This window comes from Ciona intestinalis, chromosome 11, assembly GCF_000224145.3.
Source record: "Ciona intestinalis chromosome 11, KH, whole genome shotgun sequence".
NCBI classification, from domain to species: domain Eukaryota; kingdom Metazoa; phylum Chordata; class Ascidiacea; order Phlebobranchia; family Cionidae; genus Ciona; species Ciona intestinalis.
Genome location: NC_020176.2, coordinates 2647819 through 2663034, shown reverse-complemented (window position 1 = coordinate 2663034; position 15216 = coordinate 2647819). Strand labels below are relative to the sequence as shown.

At 32.8% G+C, this 15216-nt stretch overlaps 3 protein-coding genes across 5 annotated transcripts in view; 1 reads left to right on the top strand and 2 right to left on the bottom strand.

Moving 5' to 3' along the window:
- Positions 1 to 6: 6 nt before the first annotated feature.
- LOC104266257 (organic solute transporter subunit alpha-like) lies at positions 7 to 3411 on the bottom strand. 2 transcript variants are annotated; one of them, XM_018813922.2, is made up of 6 exons: positions 3010 to 3411; positions 2301 to 2443; positions 1844 to 1929; positions 887 to 1036; positions 476 to 587; positions 7 to 173 (listed from the first exon to the last, which is right to left on the bottom strand). In XM_018813922.2, the coding sequence occupies exons 1-6, from the start codon at positions 3077 to 3079 to the stop codon at positions 21 to 23; spliced, it is 714 nt and encodes a 237-aa protein (XP_018669467.1). In that variant the 5' UTR covers positions 3080 to 3411; the 3' UTR covers positions 7 to 20. The 2 variants fall into 2 exon arrangements, 1 of the variants encoding a protein (XP_018669467.1); XR_001974938.2 differs by lacking the exon at positions 1844 to 1929 and having other exon boundaries at positions 3010 to 3409.
- Positions 3412 to 3983: 572 nt separating this feature from the next.
- LOC100187143 (hexokinase-1) lies at positions 3984 to 11140 on the top strand. 2 transcript variants are annotated; one of them, XM_026836757.1, is made up of 11 exons: positions 3984 to 4127; positions 5902 to 6064; positions 6445 to 6593; positions 6943 to 7062; positions 7382 to 7492; positions 8237 to 8339; positions 8708 to 8903; positions 9322 to 9477; positions 9760 to 9847; positions 10114 to 10253; positions 10666 to 11140. In XM_026836757.1, exons 1-11 carry the CDS (start codon positions 4113 to 4115, stop codon positions 10808 to 10810), a joined length of 1386 nt encoding a protein of 461 aa, XP_026692558.1. In that variant the 5' UTR covers positions 3984 to 4112; the 3' UTR covers positions 10811 to 11140. The 2 variants fall into 2 exon arrangements, with proteins under 2 accessions (XP_026692558.1, XP_002120887.1); XM_002120851.4 differs by lacking the exon at positions 3984 to 4127 and adding an exon at positions 5470 to 5577 and having other exon boundaries at positions 10666 to 11106.
- Positions 10547 to 15216, bottom strand: part of LOC100184750 — a 6205-nt gene continuing 1535 nt past the window's right edge. Inside the window, exons 2-9 of the mRNA XM_002121206.4 lie at positions 14748 to 14859; positions 13536 to 13692; positions 12800 to 13017; positions 12430 to 12491; positions 12282 to 12377; positions 11591 to 11782; positions 11095 to 11219; positions 10547 to 11027 (exon numbers count right to left, since the gene is read on the bottom strand). Coding sequence (XP_002121242.3) covers positions 10967 to 11027; positions 11095 to 11219; positions 11591 to 11782; positions 12282 to 12377; positions 12430 to 12491; positions 12800 to 13017; positions 13536 to 13692; positions 14748 to 14859 — 1023 coding nt within the window. The 3' untranslated portion in view covers positions 10547 to 10966. The remainder of the gene's footprint in view (positions 11028 to 11094; positions 11220 to 11590; positions 11783 to 12281; positions 12378 to 12429; positions 12492 to 12799; positions 13018 to 13535; positions 13693 to 14747; positions 14860 to 15216) is intronic.

Here is a 15216-nt window from a genome sequence, read left to right as displayed (position 1 = left end):
AAAAGTTAAAAAAAAGCTATTCAAAACCTTACTTGAATGCAAATAAACTTGGCGTTGATAAAAAATTGACTTGTACTGTTCTTGCTTGCATAAAACATAAGCACAGAGGCATACATGGCAAATAAAATACTAATTCCATTCACTAATTCAATGACTTGACCAGCTTTGGTTTCCTGCATTTAAATGTGTTTAAGTGAGTGTGGAACTAATCCATGGTTGCCACTCTAATGTGCACAGTTGAGTTGCTAAAGCTTTTGCAGTGTTTGAATAAGCAAACAAGAGTTTTGCTTGATTTGGTCATCTATATTCTATGGGGGAAGGGAACATGAGCGACTTATCCATGGCTACCACTCCCATGCCCACAGTTCAGTTGCTGGGGCTATTACAGTGTGTAAATAAGCAGACATAATAGTTAAGGCTGCATGGAATATATAAACATAGCAACAACATCATGGTGAAGGGATTTTCTACTTACAACACCAAACTTTAGAAATCCATTTGACCACAAAATGGTTTCAATGAAAGCCAATAAAGGTCGAAGCACAACAGCTTGGTAGACTCCAAACTTAATGCCAAGAATGAAAGTTCTGCATTAGGCGAAATATAAATAATAAAATTTAAAAAAAAATTAAATTAATATATTTTTATCCTCTCATGACTGGAAAATGACAGTTGTTATAGCACAAGACGTTACAAGTTAGCTTGATTGTAACTTTTTTAACATAAAATTGTAACATAAAAAAGTTTAAAAAAAACAAGGTCGCTAATATACAATGAAGTTCAATAAAATGCATACAGCTCTCTAAAAATAATTATAATTCACTTACAAATATAGACCACCAGAAATGTAAATAAAAAAGACAGAAAATTATTTCAATAAACTAACTTGCTGACTTTAACTCTCGGACAACACAACCAACAACAGCAAGCAAGTGGGGTGGCTGCTAGAGAGACAGTTTCACATTCATTGGGTTGATTTTCTTGCATCAATTCAAGCATGAAACACATGAACTCTTTCAATGCAAATGAGATGTAACTGGTAGGAGATAATGTTATGTTCAAAGTACTTGGGGGTAAAACTAAGTTTCTGTTGGACTTTTTACAATTGTTGCCGTTTATTTAGTTAGATGAGAGCAAAGGTATTCTGATTGAATAATAATAATTTTGAACAGCTTAGTTTAAATATAATATATATACTTGGGGGTAAAACTAAGTTTCTGTTGGACTTTTTACAATTGTTGCCGTTTATTTAGTTAGATGAGAGCAAAGGTATTCTGATTGAATAATAATAATTTTGAACAGCTTAGTTTAAATATAATATATATATATATGCATTTTATTATTATAACGCAAAATGTATTTTTGTTATATTATCTAGCAGCAATCGGTCTTCAACTCAGTTAATTACTGTTTGAATATACTATACAATACATTGCAATACAGTGGATTAAAAATAGTTTTAAACAAATTTGAATATATAATATATATATACAATAAAAAAACAAGTATGACAATCAAATTATAAAACAACTTGCAATAATCTGAGAGAATGTTTGAACAGTTTACATTTCACAGCAAATTGTTTGCACGATGCACATGAGTATTTAATTAACCTGCTAATAACATCAAATGTAGTGAACATACAAAACAAAAATGATTGATAAATATTAATGCTAATTAGTTTTTTAATCCAAATTTATAACGCAGGTAGTGTTTTATTGATAATTACAAATTTTATTTCTTAAGTCATGACAGTACACAGGATTAAAAAATTGCAAAAATTACAAAAGCGCAAATTTTTGCAATTATTTCAAGGGCACTGCATCAACAGTTCAACACTTACATGGCAAATACAAGTTCACAAACAATACTTGATCGTGGCGATATTAAAGCCAGATATGCCATGGTGGAATACACAACATATACTGCCTAAAGTAGATTAGAAAATTTAAGCATTTTATTTTGAAATGTTTTATAGAAATTCCCTGGTTGGTTAAACAATGACCATTAGTATATAAGTTCTAAGTCCTGGGTACCTGGCTGTCCATTAGAAACCCAATACTCAACTAACTCACTCATTAATTCTCAGCTTAACAGACTTGCAGTAATTAAATAACCACAACTGCATATTGGAATTGCATAATATTTTATACCAAGGATCTATATTTCAGTCAAGTCTATAGACTCTAAACTGGAATGCAGAAATAGTTTAACATTAACTATACTTTAAACCGGCAATATATATAATATATAATAATAAAAACAACTAAATAATAAAAGCAATTTCATATATCAATTACCTGTATGTACTTCATTCTGTAAAGTGGCCCATTGGTGTTAGAGTATCTATGTTTGTACACATTATCATAGATGTATATGAGCCATGTTAGTAAAAGTAGAAATGAATAGATTCCCACCACGACAAGTTCACCGGTTGATAACTCTGAAATAAAATTACCATTCAAAAACATGAATGTGACTTATTAATCCTCACGTGGCAAGGCAACAGTCATTAATAGTAAACACTACAGTTGTTATGTTTTATACACTTCATGCCCATGTACAAGTTACCACATATGCAACTTGTTTTTTTTTGTTTGTTCCAGTCAGCAGAATATGGCATTTTCTGACAGGTTCTTGCTTGGGCAACCTACTTCTTTCTAGCATGCTGTTATTAAATTGGCAAGCAAAGTAGGTACATTGCCAAGTCACTTTAGCAAATCTAACTCAATTTAATACAGATTTGGCTCACAATTAAGTGAATTGTAAACAAAATTGCTCGTTTGCCTGTCATACTCTGCAGACTGAACTGCAGTGCTGCACCAGATACATACATAAGACCATATTTGTTATAAAACCATATTTAGTATTTGCTGTAAAAAAACTAATCAAAAACGATATTACACCGCTAGAATACCAATATTAGATATTTAATGCATATTACAGTAAAACTGCATTTAGTACAGTGATCTTTAGCGAAGCAAACATATGAAAAATATGAAAACTTACCCTGAAAATGCGTTGTAATGTTCGGAGGTATGTCGTGACTACAGTTGAGTACATGATGCGAACTAAACATATTGAAAGCTTATAATGTAATAACTAATAAATAAGATACTTATCTTATCTTATTTATATCCTGTGATCAAATCACGAGACTTTGTTTCTGTCATTAAACAAACAGATCGATTAAGGTGCATCCCCTGCCGAAAAACATTTTTCCCAATGCGCTTGCGCAACATAATCTGGAAACTATAATTACACAACGCTTTTAAAGAACATTGTGGAAAACAAAGGCATTATAGAGGACAACTTTCACTGTGGTTGCATCGCTAGAAAGTATCCAAAATTGCCACTAAATACTTTTGCTCTGTATTAGGGTGGGGGAAAATAGGACACCGTTTAACTCTATTTTCTTGTCTCATTTATTAGTAAACAAAGAATCATAAAACCATATATTTTTACGACTTCCATAGACCTTTGTTAATTGTTTAAACACGATCAGGATATTTGGATATTACGTGCTAAAGGTGTCCCATCTCTTGGGTTCAAAGATTATAGGTAATAAGCTGCGTTGTCGCATAATATTCGTTCCGGGGGCTCCCTTGACTGTTGGCATGGGACTGATAACCATGAATAAGTAGAAGTCCTAATCCTCTAGAATATAATGAACGGAAAAAAACATATAAAAATACTAGGGATAACTTTTCAACATAACATAGAAGACAAGGTATAGTAGTGAGGTAAGATGGGCCATCTTTAGCACATAGTATTCAAGTATCCTGATCGTGTTATAAACAATTGAGCCGTCTATTGGAGTCGTGATGAGAAAACGGTTTAATAATTTCTTGAATGTTCTTATTTGTTCCTTACCAAATTAGACAAGAAAAAAATGAAAAAGTGTCCCATCTTCCCCACCCCGCTATATATATAGGCTGTAAACCACTTACGTTCGTATTTTGCCAATTAAACGACTAGATGCAATAATTTTTTCGTTTTCACTATAGGCAGCTGTAGCTGTATTTTATGAATAGGACTGTGGGTTATTAAGCTACAAAAGAATATTAATGCCAATGATTTGCTTATAACGGTCACTTGGTTATAGCGTCGTCATGATGACGCAGCTGGTAAGCGGAAAGGGAAAGGGCATTTTGGAGCTTTTTCTGTGTATTATTATCTGATTAACAGGAAATTACAGCACCTATTATTGCCAAATTTGTTATGGTATTTTTGTTCTCATAATTATGTGTGCATGGGTCTCATAATTTTGTGTGCATGGAAATGATAATAATTGCCGCTATCTATAGAAGAGTGATTTATACTGTTCTGCTGCTTATTATATAGTAGGTTGGGGAAATATGGGACATGTTTAGCACATGAAATCCAAATATCCTTATCTCTTTTTTAACAATTGACAGCAGTATATGGGAGTCGTGAAGATACGGTTTTATAATTCTGTTCTCTGTTTATACCAAATGGGACAAGATAAAGAGAATGAAAATGTGTCCCATCTTCCCCCACCCTACTATATTCGTTTTTTTATTTAAAAAAAATAAAAAAACGAAATTATTGAATTGCCAATGTCAGTATTGTTGATCTTCGTAAAAATAGCTCTCTAAAAATAGAATTGCCAATGTCAGTATTGTTGATCTTCGTAAAAATATCAAAATATAAAGTTTTAAAACCTGCCAGTGTACATAAGGTCGCTAATAAAAACCTATGAATTCTTATTATAGTTAGTTCCATTAACGACGCAATTTATTAAGAATGTGTGTCTTATCATCGTCATACAACGCTATCTAGCACTTTTGTATAAAGAGCATACCGCGAATGACGTCATTTTGTAAACAAAGCCATGTTGCCGTACCATAAACAAATAGTATTTGTTGGAAACTGACTTAATCCTGCCTTTTTCGAAATTGTGCGTCCATAACTATATTTTATCGTTTCCAAAGAATTATACTTGACCAAATACGTTGACCAAATCTAGCGTTCATGAATTTGCGCTTAAAGCAAAGAAAAAGGCTCTCTCACACAATAACGGTAAAACAACATAAACCGTGATAAAATGTTGTCCTGTGTTGTAGCATGTAGTTGCGGTTTTTGCATTGTCATTCGTGCTGCATTCTGCTAGACGCGTACGCTAACTTTTAGGCGTAGGAATTTGTTTAAATCCTAACCACCATATTAAGTAAGAATTTATTATAACGAAAACCCAAGTCAAACGTAGGCTGTTTCATAGGTAGTTAACCTGACATTGTTGTTCAAATGCAGTATGTGTGTACGCGGCCATGCGAACCTGAAAGCTACGAATTTTTAACGGCACGTTTAAGTAAATCAGCAGTTCAGGTTAAATATGTTTGCAAGTATTGGGGATTTAGCTCAGTACTAGTCGTTGTGACTTTTACGGAAGAGATGTAATACAGCAAGTCTAAATTGTATCTGACTTCATTGCAGCATGTGTGCCGTCGTTACATCGCGTGTAACATCATATTTGACGGCATTTTCCTTTTCAGGTCGCACTTATGTAATTTAAACAAATTATTTCTTAATTGGATTTGAACAACCAGTATTATGGTAAGAATACTTAAGTTTACTCAATTAATATATTACAACATTAGTGTCTTCCTATACACCAGAAATACATGGTGTATTCATAACCTCATGCTCACTGTTGAGTTACAACATAGGCATCTTCTTATACACCAGACACACATGGTGCATTCATACACCTTATGCTCACTGTCGAGTTATAACATGTGTCATTTCTTATACACCCAGACACACATGGTGCATTCATACACCTTATGCTCAATGTTAAGGTGTAACATGCATTTGAACTACCAGCACTTAAATTACAAATGCATCAGTTTAACATCCACTAACACACCATCACCTTAGGTGGATCACGTGATTGAATCTCTTTCTTTATCGGATGATCATCTCATGAGGTTATCCTCCAAGATGTCGCAGGAGCTTGTGAGAGGTCTTCACCAATCCACGAATGACGAAGCCGAGATTAAGATGTTGCCTTCGTTCGTTACAAGTACCCCTGATGGATCAGGTAAATTTTTACTGAAAGGTGACAGGGTCCCAATAAGTGCATGAATGTGGCAGCCTATGAGTTACCATATACCATGTATGTAATTTTATGGGTGATTGTTATCTGTATAGCTGGTAATTTAGACAACCCATTAGGGACCGCTGGATTAGAGCAATTATCATGTGTCTTTCCCAGGGCACACAATTTCCACAATATTAGCAGTATAAAACCTTTAACCTGTACCCATACCATTTGGTTACAAAGCAAGTGCTTAAATACTATGGAATACCTAAAATATATATCTTTATCTGTACAGTAAAAGTATTAAGTAATGAAATATGTATCAACAAAGTGGGCTGTGTTCCTTACCAAGTTAACATTTCAAATTAAATATTTCACAGAAAACGGTGAATTCCTGGCATTGGATCTCGGGGGAACAAACTTTAGGATTATCTTGGTCAAGATCCAATCTGGAGATTCCCCTAAAATACAAATGGACAACCAAGTTTATGCAATTTCAAATGAGCTTATGACTGGGACAGGCACCCAGGTGAAAAGCGACTAAGATAGCGACCTTATTTACATTTGGCAGGGACCAGGCACTGCCCCACAATTCTTACCCACCAAAAATTGGGTCTTACCCAACAAAAATTGATCCTAGGTCCAAACGACCTTATCTATATAGAATTCATCCCTTTTATTTTATTCATTACTGCTTACAATACTGACCTCTAAAACAAACAAGGCTATTAATTATGCACCAAAACATCAGATACACAGAAAGATAAATAGAAAAGGTACTATTTTAAAATATATATATATTTTTTTAATATTTCATTACAAACACAATGGTTGCTTTATACAAAGTTTATATTGATTCAACCTACCACTGTTTCCAGTTGTTCGACCATATGGTTAACTGTCTGTGGGACTTCTTGGTTGAAAGGGACATGATGTGTCAACTGCTTCCAATCGGATTCACTTTCTCTTTTCCAACTAAAAATCTTGGAATAAAACAGGTTTGAAATTCCTGTTGATTGCATTGTTTTGTGTAACTTACTTTATTTTGCGGAAACGGGAAAGCGACAGTCGTTATAACTTGGGTGTTTTGTTTTATACACCTCGTGCCAGTTTATGACTTACTAGGTATGTAACTTTGTAGATGATTATTTTTTTGTGGCTGACAATTTAGACAACCAATTAGTGAAAACTGGGTTGACGCAATTGCAGTTAAATGTCTATTAACCCCAACACCCAAGGTGCAACTATTTCTGCTCACACCCAATACTAACTGGTGTATTTGTAGTTACAGCTTACTTTTATATTTGTTACTTTCAGACAATTTTAGTGAATTGGTCGAAAGGTTTCACAGCCACAGGAGTTGTGGGAGAGGATATTGGTCAATTACTTAACGATGCGATTAATCGAAAGTTTAAAATCAGATGTTTGGTGAGAAAAACGCAATTTTAATAAATAAAACTTTTTATATATATATTATAAAGGAAATATAGTTTCAATTTTTTGGAAACAGATTATAATATGCAATAAAAATAAGTTCATAGCTTAGTTTAAATCACTTTAATATGGTTAAAAATAACTTTTGGGTATACTATGAACAATTTTGAAATAGTTTTCCTTTGCTTACAATCCAACAATTATAAGTAACTTGTTTTGAAATGTATTGACATTATATTGAACACAAAGTCAAAAAGTAAATTTTGGTACAAAATCAAAATAAAATTATTACGTAATAATCATCATGACAAACAGTTCATTTTTTGTCTGAAACTTATAGGAAGTGACATCACACTACATCACGCACGATACTTCTTGTAAACAAACCTTACTTCCATGTTTGACATAATTTTTCTTAAAACAAAGTATTAACACTACACAACCTAAATCTGTTTTTTTAATCTGATCTATTACCTGAACATAAAACTTTCTAAATTTAAAAGTTCTTGTTTTTAATGACTGTTGCGTTTCACTTTGTTTTCAGCTAGACTTTATTATTGTAAATACTAAAGATAAAATTGGTATCAGTAAAAAGCATATACCTTAGGGTTGCCTGGGATGTGTTTGACAACTATGAGTGTATAACTGCATTCTTGGAAAAAGGATCTTGCATCCACTTTACCCTCGAGAAATAAAAATGTAAATAAAATAAAAAAAAAAAAACATTTTTTTTTTCAGAACTTTGAGTTGAAAATCATGGCAACTGTTGTAAATGATACGGTTGGTACTTTGGTGTCTTGTGCATTTGACCATCATGATACTTGCATGGGTCTTATTGTAGGTGGGTGATTTTTAAGCCAGTTTGTGTTCATCTATATTATTTTGCAGGTTTTATAATGATAACTTACTCTCTTGATTATGGCAAAAAAAGATAAAACTTATAAGACAGGGTATAGCGACAAAATAACAGTTGTTAAACATTTTTAAAACACACACAATTAGTCCAAACCAGTGGCCACTAATGGGTTGTCCAAATTATCAGCCATACATAAATGTAGGCGTAGGTCTATTACTCCAAATCCAAAAGTGCTACCATCTATAACCCAGAGGCAGTATATAGACACTCAATAATAGAGATTCTGTTCTTCAGCTAACACCTGGGATATATGTCTATTAATACTTGAGTATAATAATATTCTTATACACCAGGCACAGGCACCAACATGTGTTACATGGAAGCTCAATCTAACATTGAACTACTTAATAATCACAAGACGTTAGAAGGGGAAATGTGCATTAACACAGAGTGGGGGGCATTTGGTGACAACAGTGGTGCCTTGGATGAAATCAAAACAAGTTACGATATCGATATTGATAGGAATTCGCCAAACGTGGGGCAACATATGTGAGTTCTTATTCGAGTAACACTGAATTTTACAAAATGTTGTTTTTTTTTACATTTTTAACCGGACTTTTATTTGTTATTTTAACAGTACTTTTTTTTGTCTCACAAGGTTGTTTAGACGAACTGGATCAATGCAACAGACCTTATCAGTCAAAAAAATACCTGTTAAAAAAATTTGTAACAATGTAAAAATGCTGTTGTGTAATTTTATTATATATACTTGTATTTGAGTATCATATAATCCTGATAAGGACGATCTGAATAGGACATCATAATGAAGTCCGCAAAACTTTTGCCATTAAATCAAAAACACAAGTATAATATGCCAGACAATATATAATAAAGGATACCAGGTTTAAATTATGGCAATAAAAGTAGACATAAAGTTTATTAATTTAACATTTTAAAATATTTTCAGTTTTGAAAAGATGATTAGTGGAATGTACATGGGGGAGTTAGCACGTCTTATTATTGTTGACCTTTCTAATAAAGGTCATTTGTTCCAATCCATTGATAGCAACAGTCTGTTTTACAAATCAGGTTTTTCGACGGCGTTTGTGTCGCAGATATTACAGTAAGTATAGACATTGATAGTTAGATACACATTTTTGTGAACAAATTTCTTTTACTGATTAATGCAGTGTAAAAAATTCACTGCCGATCCTGCTTTTAAAACAGTACATGTAAACAAAAATAAATATATTTACTAACTTATTTTTACTGATTTTTCTTTGTATTATAGCATGAACGATAACTGTAGCCAAGGTTTTGAATTTTGTACCATTGGGTACTACAGACATTTTCAAAAATAAATAGGAATATTGTATATACGCAAACTTTACATTTACCCATGTAGACCCCACTTTACAAATGAGATGATGCAGGAGTATCTTCGTGGGTATGGGGTGACTTGTAGTGATGAAGACATGACGAAACTGAGAAAGGTTAATTATTTAATAAAAAAAACTAACCTTTTGTTTTTTGGTCATGTTTTTGTAATGCTTACTTGATACTTCACACTTTTATTGGATGCTCTTTCCCATACTTTTTATCTATAGCATATTTTGCAACTATCTTTTTTCTGTTCATTTCCTTCTATTTGGTGTTTCAATAAAATAAACTTCGTTATTGTAACCAAAGAGATAAATAAAAAATTATGTTGTTATGTTAAATTTCATGTTTTACCTAACTGTTATTGTTAACATTTTAGATTTGCGAATCCTTGTCTATTAGAGCGGCGTCGTTATGTGCAATTGGTGTGATTGCTGTTGCACGCAAGATTATCGAACACAGGGGACAGAGACATCTAGTGGTAGGAGTGGATGGTTCCGTATATCGAAAACACCCAACGTGAGATTTTTTCCTTTTTTTGCGTTTTTTTAGTGCTGTGGCTCAATGGTTAGATGCTTGCATCATAACAAAGACTACAGGGTTTAATGCTTAATACGGAGGCATATTTGTTATCGGGCAAAACATTTAAGGAGCAAAACACTTGACTGGTACCTTAAAGGTTGTAGCACCCTGGGTAACAGGAACAAGCAACTAAATCTCAGGTCCCATTTCTTGCCAAGTTGTTTGACCTTACACAGGTAAAATGTCCTCTGTTCATATTAAACTGTTTATGTTAAAAAAAACATTACGAAAAAAAACAAGAGAATTTTATATTTGAAAAAACTGACCATAATAAGCTTTTTAACACTTCGTCAGTAAAATTTGTCGCGAAAAATATAACAAACAATTTCTAACAATTCCTTTTTTCCAGGTTCAAGTCTCTTTTGATAAACACAACCCATAGATTGGCGCCGGAACTTAATATCGATTTCCAACTTTCCACAGATGGGAGTGGCAGGGGTGCGGCTCTTGTCGCGGCAGTAGAGAGCAGAATACAACACATTGTGACGCAATAATCATATTTCAAATCAATCATAGCTGACTGGTTTTATATGCAAATTATTTCGCAATGTTTTAAGTTCTTGTATCGAGATTTCAAAATATGCAAGCTTTTAAATTTTAACAAAATTTATCATTAAAAGTTTTTTTATATTTTTTGCGATGTATATATGTTAAATTGGCAGGAGTTGTAGTTTGGGAATGTCCAAATATATTTCCTCATCTGGTTGACACCTGTGTAGTGTAAAAAACTTAGCCACCATATTTATACTTAACTATAGGTCTATAACCTTGCACTTACGTAGCCTTGTCCATTATGTTTAACTCTGGAAATACAAATTTTCTAACATTTGTTTCTCTCATATTGGCAAGGGCGTCTACTTCATATTGCAGTTGCTGAACAACTATCTTTAGTTCTTCTATATCCTATGTACAATGTAGGGTAAGTTGAATAGTACATGGAGAACAGATGTAGCCTAAATAATTACTAAGGCATACCAATTTAAAATGCTGGCACGATGTGTATGAAACAGAACACCTGTGTTATAACGACTGTGGTTTTCCGGCCATACGAGGATAAAGCAAGTTACAATCATTCATTTGTATTATTTAACATACCAATAGGAATATACATTAACCGTTTTTGGAACAGCCATAATATTAGGTCCAGGTAAATGAGCTTTGAAAAGCTTTAGCAATCCAAGTTTCAAAACAATATTTCACTCGATTTTTTGTAAGGACACATGCAACCTTAGATGTAAACCAGATTTACTCATTACCTATAAGCAACAACTTACTTGCTTATTCTGTACAATCTCGTACATTAAGACTTGGTTTTTCCTCGATAATTGTTGTAGCGATCTAGAGGTGCAAGAATCGAAGGCATTCCTGGCTGCACTTCCGACAATTTCTTGTGTTTTGGTCACATGGTGGCCCTCCATCTTTCCCCGCTCACCGTTAATTATTCGCTTCAATTCTTCGAGTTGCATCTTTCAATTCAAAGTTTTTGTTAATGAACGTTTGGGTACGAAATAGGAAAGAATTGTCATTTATATCTGTCAAGAAAATTTGAACTGTTTAATCTTTACAAGGTCTATCATCACTGTCACGTGCTTCTACACGAAGCAAGTGGGGTTGAGATTGTAGAACTCCACGATCTAACTCACTCTGCTTGGAAACATGTTCTGTGCCGTGACTAAGTGGTACTTACATATCAAATGAAGGATGGCAGATTCGATGCTTGATACTTATATCATTGACGCGTATGTGTCTTTGGGCAAACACATTAAAAAAGCAACTCAATCTCTCATTGGTACAATATAAGTGTCCAATTGTCAAGCATGCAGTGTCAGGCCCAAATGCAAATTATCGAGAATTTAAATCGTGATTTTTGTAAAAGTTTTGCAAAAATGTTAAATACTTTTTTTGTACAAATTTTGCCATGCACAATTTACTGACCTACAGCTTACAACACTATCATAAACCCACCCTGTGTTCTGTAGATAGGTTCCCAACATTATTGGTAAGCTTAGCAATACACATTGCTTTCACAGGGTATTCCTTATCCTTGTATGTACGTAACACCTGAAACAAAACAAAGATTAATTTCAAACCAACATCTCATACACTACAATACCTGTAAGTCATACAGATAAGACTGAACTTTACCATCCAGGTATTCTGCTTCATTTGCTAATTCTGCAAGAAAAATTAAACCTATAAATCTAAGTTATGGCAACAAAATTTTTTTTTACTATATTTAGGACGTTTTACACACAATTTGATTATTGTTTAATTAAATGCTGTTTATTTCTTATATTATATTGTTACAGTTACGCCTTTTATCGAAAACTTTAATTCTTTAATTTCTTTTTTTTTATTAAAAGGCGTGTTTTCACAACTATTGATTCACCGTTACTACCTGTCTTTCCGGATTTTTAAACTTGTTTTGCTCTTCGTTATTGTGACTAATAGACAAAAAATTTCATTCATTTAAGTCAATTCACCTGATATATTATTTGCAAACATTTCGGCTTTAGTTTGCAGATCCTTCCGTGCCGCTTCCACTTGGTTCGAATGATTCCTCTCTAAAACTTTTGAAGCAGAAGTGTATCGCTCGTATTTTTCCAGCAGCTTACGAACACCAACATGCGTTGTGTCTTCCCGAGAAATTATTTCTTGTTTTAAAGCTTCGTTATTTGACTTGAGATCCTGTTTCAGTTTCCTAAATTGGACGAACAATAGGCTTATTAAATATTTCATTTTAAATGAAAAATTTTAGGTGTGACACAATATATAACATTTTTTTTTAGATCTATTTTTAAAATGTTGTTATGTAATATATATATGCTTTGGCAAATGCATAGCTACATGAAAACAAAACGAACATTGTAAAATAAATATGGTGCATCGCGTGTAAGCTATTTCTTCATAATTTCAAATGAGAACACTGCAGTAATAACACTCCTGTTTAAAGTACAACCAAGTACTAAAAAAACGGAAGGCACCTCCCCCTATGGGTGCTCCAGTGTTCTTTGCATACTACTGACAAAGGAACCTTCAAATACTTTTATTATATTTTTAAAAAGTATAAAAACCACCATTTTAATCAATAGTTGACCACATATAAACATTCAACTATGCTGTAGCATTTGCAAGTTATTTCAAAATTATTGACACACTTTTATATAATACAGCAATAACCATAGCTTTTAATCAAATTATTTTTTTCACACAACTTACGTATATTGCTCTAAAGATTTTTTCCTTGCTTCTATCCTCGCATGTAAGATTGATATCCGTTGAGTTTTTTCGATCTCAGCAGAAAGATCGACCACTGGTTCCTTTTTATTCCATGGATGCAAACATAATGAGGAACAAGCTGTTGTTCCACTGGTGCCTTGGAAAATATTACAAGTTTTAAACTAAGTTTTAGTTTATTGGCTGCAATGCATGACACAACTGTTATTTCATATGGGGAGATATATTTAATATTTAAATACATGACATTTAAATAATTACTACTTTGTTTTGGTTCAAACCTTCAAAAAAATATACTTAACTGTTATAGAAAATAACCTATATGTACAGTAACATATATGGTTACTGGTAAGCCGGCACGAGGTGTATGAAACAGAACACCAATGTTAAAACGACTGTCATTTTCAGGCAATGCGAGGATAAAAGCAAGTTACAGTTAATATTTCATTCTCTATTTTGAGACCATATAATACAAAAAGTTAAATATAATGAAACAAATTACTTAATTTCATTGATCTGCCTGCATGGTGAGTGCTTGATATTGAAATGTGGCTCATGTTATTTTATTATTTCTCAACAAATAACAATATAAATAACATCACATTATTTTCAAGTTCGTTTTACTGACATTTCTACTGCACTGAACCTAATTCCTACCCTGCAAGATAACAGGAAATAACTTAGATACATTATAGAAGTAGTTGCCAAATTCTTGTAACATATTTGCACTACCAAATAAAGTTTTTCTCATCCTTGCTCAAATTTCAATATAACTTTACTGGATAATAGTAATACAGCAGTACTTAAAAAACTTTACTTTTTACTGTACCCCTCTTAACCAGTTGACAAACTAAGACGTTGCATAAAACTTAAAAACAACTTTATATCTCAATAATAATTTCCTTGTCTTTCCTACAAAAAGCTGCTTTCTTCTGAATTATAGTTTCTCTCAAATCTGCCTCATGCTAAGTATCTACAAACAAACAAATATGACAATTACTGTATCTTATCTTAACTGAACTCATTCAAAAAACATTACAATGCTCTAAAACATTTTAATATATTGCCTAGTTTCCTAATTTACAATCTTATTTACTTTAACTAAAACTTGTCTGAAAAAATACTGTGCCTCTGCAGTTTTAATTATATTTTTAAATTTTTCACATTTAAATGAAAAAAAATTGTTTTACACACCTGTTAATGGCCGATTCTTCGAACGAATACTTTTATGAGACGCGGATTTTGTTGGTGAAGGTTGGGTGGAGGGGGGTGGGGGAAGAGACATTCGTTGCCATTGTGAGTAATCCTGTGTCACAATGGAGGATTGTTGGAAAAAAATAGTAACTTTGTAATTGTAGACCAAAATTTATTCAAATGAAAACAGTTATAGTCATAAATATACTGTTTTAAAATAACCTTAAAATATGTCGAACCTAATCTGGTACCAACATATTTAGTTCAGGTATTTTACTCAATACAACTAGCACCCAAATATCACCCAAAAACAAAAAGTAAAAAAAATCTTAAAAATCTGGTGCATAATTATTGTTTTTACACATTGAATGTAACTTATTTTATCCTCGCGTGGCCGGAAAACGACAGTCAATATAACACGGGTTTAACACCTCGTGCCAGCTTACGAGTTACCATGTATGTTACTTTG

Coding starts and splice junctions, on each gene's coding strand:
- LOC100187143 (XM_026836757.1), top strand. Junction 8,340..8,707: donor TTGCATGGGTCTTATTGTAG/GTGGGTGATTTT, acceptor CTTATACACCAG/GCACAGGCACCAACATGTGT. Junction 10,254..10,665: donor GTATATCGAAAACACCCAAC/GTGAGATTTTTT, acceptor CCTTTTTTCCAG/GTTCAAGTCTCTTTTGATAA.
- LOC104266257 (XM_018813922.2), bottom strand. CDS start 3,079: ATGTTTAGTTCGCATCATGTACTCAACTGTAGTCACGACATACCTCCG. Junction 2,444..3,009: donor CATTACAACGCATTTTCAGG/GTAAGTTTTCAT, acceptor ATTTTATTTCAG/AGTTATCAACCGGTGAACTT. Junction 1,037..1,843: donor TGTGAACTTGTATTTGCCAT/GTAAGTGTTGAA, acceptor ATCTCCTACCAG/TTACATCTCATTTGCATTGA.